This window comes from Dipodomys ordii, unplaced genomic scaffold (assembly GCF_000151885.1).
Source record: "Dipodomys ordii isolate 6190 unplaced genomic scaffold, Dord_2.0 Scaffold92, whole genome shotgun sequence".
Taxonomy (NCBI): Eukaryota; Metazoa; Chordata; class Mammalia; order Rodentia; family Heteromyidae; genus Dipodomys; species Dipodomys ordii.
Window position 1 is genome coordinate 4,817,207 of NW_012267308.1, and position 6,286 is coordinate 4,823,492.

The window sequence follows — 6,286 nt, forward strand, 5'->3', positions numbered from 1 at the left end:
CCCGGAGCGGGCGCCGACGCCCCCGCCACCCTGGACGCGTCCATCTTCCGGAAGCTGCGCAGCGGCAAGGCCGAGGGGGAGGCCGAGGAGGGCCGCAGCCCCCCGGAGCCCGGCCGCCCGTGGGTCTGCCAGAAGAGCTTCGCGCACTTCGACGTGCAGAGCATGCTGTTTGACCTCAACGAGGCAGCCGCCAACCGGGGCTCGGTGGCCCAGCGACGCAACACCACCACCGGGGCCTCGGCCGCCTCCGCCGCCTCGGCCATGGCCATGGCGTCGTCCTCGTCGTCGTCCCTCACGGCAGCCGCGGCCTCGGCGTCGGCGGCATCGCGGGCCCACAGCCTGGGCGGCCTGGACCCCGCCTTCACCAGCACGGAGGACCTGAACTGCAAGGAGAACCTGGAGCAGGACCTGGGCGACGACACCAGCAACGACCTGCTGCTCAGCTGCCCGCACTTCCGCAACGAGATCGGCGGGGAGCGCGAGCGCAACGTGAGCTTCTCTCGGGCCTCGGCCGGCTCCCCGGGCGGCAGCGGTGGCTGCGACCCGCTCCCTGCCGAGCCCGCGCTGAGCGCCCTCCGCACCAACGCCAGCATCGCCGTGCTGGAGGTGCCCAAGGAGCAGCAGCGCACGCAGAGCCGGCCGCGGCAGTATAGCATCGAGCACGTGGACCTGGGCGCCCGCTACTACCAGGACTACTTCGTGGGCAAAGGTGACCAGGAGGGAGACAGGGAGACTTGTCCCAGAGACCTTCATTCATTCAGCCTGGAAATGGGAGCTGCCTCCTTGGGGAGGGGTCCTGGGGATACACAGTGAGCCACATCCTAGCACCTGGACACATCTGAACACTTGAGACCCACAGTTAATCTGGCAAATGTGGGTTTGGTACAGCACTCTATATAGCCTGGGGTGAAGTATTGACCCCCTTCAGACCAAAACCCTACCTTCCTAGCATGTAACTTAAGTATTAAGGGGGCCAAGGTAAATCATAAAGCAAGATAAATCCATAACGTCCACAAGGTGTGTCACAAGGCAGAGAGAAGGCTGAAGAGAAAGGGAAGAGTTGGAAGGCAGGCTTCAGTGGAGGATGGTCAGACCCATGGGGGGGTGGGTAATTAGGAATGGTGTTTGTGGCACTAAGAACAAAAAGTACCAGAGTCCTGGCCATTAGAGGAACAGGGTGAGGCCAGTGTTGTTGGGACAGTGACTGAGGGAGAGTCGCAGAGAGGTGACAAGGATGGATGGGAATCCCAAGGCTGTGGTAGGGACTCATCTTTCCCAAGTAAGGTGCAGCCACAAGAGCCCTGAGCAGGGAAAGCCCTAATTAATGTCACATGGTGTTTGCGGCTTCTCTGGTCTCTTGTGTGTACTCACTATGTTATTGAGAGGAGATAGTAATGGGGGCTATTCAGGACTGGGTATGTTGTAGATTCATATGGAGGGGGACACCAGGGAGAGATGGGCTTTGTGTCTGACAGGCACTTGGCTGCTGGCAAACAACCCCAGGAAGCAGCATGGCCACATAGAGACCCCAGACCCAGGCCAACCACATACAGAAATGAATGGTTTCTGCCCAGTTCCACCTCCGTTGGAAAGGCAGACAAGCCAGTATTACCAGTCTTCTCAGTTTGTAAGATTCTCCTGAAATTCAGACTTGTTTGTTTGTTTTGGTGAACTAAGGTTTAAACTCAGGCCTTGCACTTGCCAAGCAAGCACCCTTCTACCTGAGCCACACACCCAGCCTTTTTTTTGGCTTTAGTCATTTTTCATTCTCATTTTAAACCCATTTTACTACTGCTGGAATGCTGCCGAGTGACTTGGCCTAAGCCACATTTCTAATCTCACCTCAAATTTGGACTGCAGAAGGAGGAATAACCACTTCATGAGGGCTAACAGACAGCAAAAACAGTCCATTTGCAAACCCAAGATTAATCACAGTCACACTGTAAAACTAAGTTTTTATAATTGTAGCTTCCTGTCACCTCACCTGAGCTCTCTTATCTGGGCCCCTCTTTCTCAGATGAAAGCACTGAAACTCAGAACACTTCTGTGACTTGACAGAGTTGGTACAGAAAGCCGAGCTTTTGCCTCTTAGGATTTCAACTATAGAATGTGGTTGTGTCTAGACATGAGCCAGGGTCTCACTCCTCCATCACTCAATCAGCAGGCCCACTGTAGGCTGGGCCCTCTCAAGCTGACTAAATACACCCACTCTCCCTTTGCAGAACATGCCAATTACTTTGGTGTGGATGAAAAGCTGGGGCCAGTGGCTGTGAGCATCAAAAGAGAGAAACTGGAAGACCACAAGGACCATGGACCTCAGTACCAATACCGGATCATCTTCCGGACCCGTGAGGTAGGGAAGCACTACTGTTAAATAATAACGTAGTTCAGTAATAATGCCCCAACTCTGGGGCAAGTTCTTCTCTGTCTTACAGTCCTTCAGTGGGCCCAGGAAAGGATCCTATCAGTCTCCATTCTGCAGAGAAAGAAACTAAGACTCATAGAAATTAATTTTTTTTTTTCCAGTCTGTTGCCAGTCAGGGCCTGGGCACTGTCCCTGATCTTCTTTTGCTCAAAAAAGCACTCTACTACTTGAACCATAGTGCCACTTCTTTTTTTCTTTTTTTCTTTCTTTCTTTCTTTTTTTCTGTTTATGTGGTACTGAGGGCTCAAACCCAGAGCTTCATGTATGCTAGGCAAGCACTCTACAACTAACCTACATTCCCAGCCTTGAATGACTTGTCAGATCAGGAAATTAATGACCAGGCCAGCATTTGCATGCAGTATGTGTGACTTCTTCAGAGCCCAGAATTGTGCAATTTATTTGCAAAGGATTAACTCTAGTGAACCCAAGAAACCAATGAAAAAGCGAGGGGACATTCCAGGATTCTGAGGTATCCTGCATAATGGAAAGAAGTGAGGGAGTGAGCCTCAGGCAGGGCAGAATTGGCATATCTCAACAGGCCCTACAGTTGTACCAAGTAGCTCAGAACATGTCCCCCCTGGCTCCTCCATTCTGAGCTGAGCCTCCATTGCCCTGGATTAAAGGTTAGTCATGGCTAGGGGAGATGGCCTGTTAGAGGCACACTGCCCTAGTAAGAGGCTAAATTGTAAGTGACAGAAAGAAATTTGCTGGTTCTATCTGCAGATCCCTTGGTTATGACTATCTTCAAGCAATGCCAAGCTCATTCAAGTTACCAAAACTCCTTAGCTTCCATTTGCATTGAAAAAGTCATACTTTTCTGTCAACAAGTTTTCTCCACATCTAGCAAAAAGGAGAGTAACACTCAGATTTGTGTATTTATAGCTTCCCATCAAAAGAGGATCTGATTAGTTCTAATTTGGTCAGAGCCTATGTCTCTGGCCAGTCACCTGGTGGAGGGCCTTTAGAGGAAACTGGTTAGATCTAGGACATTTTGCTGCACCCAGGGCTAGTCCTGGGAGAAATAATTCCATGGGAGCCTCCCATAGGAGGCTGGGCAGGCCTCAGCCAAAAGAGAAAGGAAACAAAGCAAGCACAAGGGAAAGACTTCCAGTGAACCCCAACAGAGAAGAGAGGCAGTTGTCACCTAAACAGGACCCCAACTAGGGTCTCTGTCAGCCCTTTATTGCCCCAGCCTTTGTGGGCCAGCCTTTGCCCAGGCTTGGAAACCAGCAGGCCAACTGCCAGGGACTTGGATTATGGGGCAGCAAGTCCTGGACCTCATCCAGACTAGCAGATGCTACACCAAAGGCCCTTGTCCCATCCCATGTGACAACACAGAGACTTTGTGACAGCTCAGGAAAAGGGGCCCCAAAACCATGTGCCCAGACTGCAGGTGGTCCCAGCCTATATTTCCCCAGCCCACTCTCCACTGTGCTCCCTTTTCTGGCCAGATGAGCACTAGGGATACAATGGGTATAACACACACTTGACACTTCAGGGGATCAGAGAACATGGGCAAATGCTGAGTTCACGTAACAGTGTGAATTTTACAGTTGCATCACCACTGTACATCTACTTAGCCCTGTGTGTCAGCCATTGCTCTGTGCCTTTGTATTTGTTGATTTGCTTAAGTCGTCAAAATTCTGTGGTAGAGACAGTCCTGTCCTGCTTTATATGGGAGATATACACACAGCAATTAGGATCTTCAATGAATATCTGTGTGTCTTCCAATCATTGCACTTGGCTGTCTCTAGGAGTCACCTCCTCACTTAAAGAGTTACGAACACAGCTAACTTAGTGCCATTGATGCTATGTCCAAGAGATTAGAGGCCTGTGCTGTCCACACATATACACCTCAAGGCTGCCATAAAGGCATTGGGGCCCAAGCTGCCTTCCAAGCCAGCCGGTTGGCCTGCCCCAGATGGCCGCCCCTGGCCACCAAGCAGACAGTTTCTAGCAGGTCTGTATCTCTGGGCAGATGGGGTGTGAGCGTTGGCAACACCGAGCTTCCCACTGAGGCAGGAGCAGATTCAGAGCTGGACTCGTGCCCCATATGCCTGAACAGTGGCTCCCTAGTGAGGCAGGACAAGGCCAGTAGTACAAGGCTGTCTTGTTCCAAGCCCCTTGCTGGTACTGCTGAACTGGGACACAAGGCCCTCCAGCTATTAGACACTGTCTAGCCCACCCCACTAAAGGACAGGCCTTAGTTTTTCTTTCTTTGTTTGAGATGTGTCTTGCTATGTAGCCCAGGCTGGCTTAAAACTTGTTATTCTTGGGCTGGGAAGATGGCTCAGTGGTAGAGCGCTTGCCTTGCATGCCTGAGGCCCTGGGTTCAATTCCTCAGCACCACATAAGCAAAACGAAAAAAGCCAGAAGTGGCGCTGTGGCTCAAGGGGTAGAGCGCTAGCCTTGAGCTGAAGAGCTGAGGGACAGCGCCTAGGCCCAGAGATCAGGCCCCATAACCGGACCCAAAAAACAAAAAAACTTGTTATTCTTGGGCGGGGGGGTGGTAGAGTGCTTGCTTTGCATGCAAGAGGCCCTGGGTTCAATTCCTCAGCACCACATAAGCAGAAAAAGCTGGAAGTGGCACTGTGGCTCTGGTGGTAGAGTGCTACTTTTGAGCTGAAGAGCTGAGGGACAGTGCCCAGGCCCAGAATTCAGACCCCATGACTGACCAAAACAACAAAAAACAAAAAACTTGTTATTCTTGGCTATATTCTGCTGGGCTCCTGGAACAGAGAGATCGAGGCTGCCCTGCTATACCTGTGGTAAAGGCCGAGGCCTCTGGGTGCGGATGAGACACGCGCCCAGTGGAGGCAGTGGTGCCACACAGAGCCATGGCCAGTACAGTAGTAGCAGTTGGGCTGACCATTGTTGCTGCAGGATTTTCAGGCCCTTATGTTTTGTAAGCCATGAAGCATATGGAGTCTCAAGTAAAACAAGTTTTTCAAAGCCTACCAAAATTTGCCTTCAGTGGTGGCTATTACAGAGGTGGATTTGAACTCAAAATGACAAAACGGAAAGCAGCAATAATACTAGGTGTAAACCCTACTGCCAAGAAAGGAAAGATAAGAGATGTTCATCTACGAAATATGCTCTTAATCACCCAGACAAAGGAGGATCTCCTTACACAGCAGCTGGAATCAATGAAGCTAAAGATTTACTAGAAGGCCAAGCTAAAAAATGAAGTAAATAGCCAGGCGCCGGTGGCTGACACCTGTCATCCTAGCTGCTCAGGAGGCTGAGATCTGAGGATCGTGGTTCAAAGCCATCCCGGGCAAGAAAATCCTTGAAACCTTATCTCCAATAAACCACCAGAAAACCAGAAGTGGTACTGTAGCTCAAGTGGTAGAGCACTAGCCTTGAGCTGAAGAGCTGAGGGACAGTGCTCAGGCCCAGAGTTCAAGATCCATGACTGACCAAAAAAAAAAAAGAAGAAGTAAATGTATGATGAATTTTAAGTTCATACAAACTTATGAGTATCAACTTTTTATGATAAAATGCCTCAAATATAAAGTTTAACAAAAGGCCAGGTGCTGGGGCTTACACCTGTAATCCTAGCTACTCAGGAGGCTGATATCTGAGGATTGCAGTTCAAAGCCACCCCGGGCAGGAAAGTCCATGACACTCTTATCTCCAGTAAACCACCAGAAAACCAGAAGTGGTGCTGTGGCTCAAGTGATAGAGTGCTTGCCTTGAGCTGAAGAGCTGAGGGACAGCGCCCAGGCCCAGTGTTCAAGCCCCACGACCCACCAAAAAAAAAAAATTTTTTTTTAATTAAATAAAATAAAAAAACTTGTGGGGCTGGGAAGGTGGCTCAGTGGTAGAGCGCTTGCCTTGCATGCCTGAGGCCCTGAGTTC

General features: G+C 50.6%; 1 protein-coding gene and 1 pseudogene across 1 annotated transcript in view; both read left to right on the forward strand.

Annotated features, from left to right (window-relative positions):
* Sipa1l3 (signal-induced proliferation-associated 1 like 3) overlaps positions 1-6,286 on the forward strand; it is a 60,467-nt gene that overhangs the window by 2,206 nt on the left and 51,975 nt on the right. The window contains exons 2-3 of the mRNA XM_013026190.1: positions 8-709; positions 2,223-2,353. Of these exons, the coding sequence (XP_012881644.1) occupies positions 8-709; positions 2,223-2,353 (833 nt within the window). The remainder of the gene's footprint in view (positions 1-7; positions 710-2,222; positions 2,354-6,286) is intronic.
* Positions 5,263-5,612, forward strand: LOC105993171 (annotated as a pseudogene).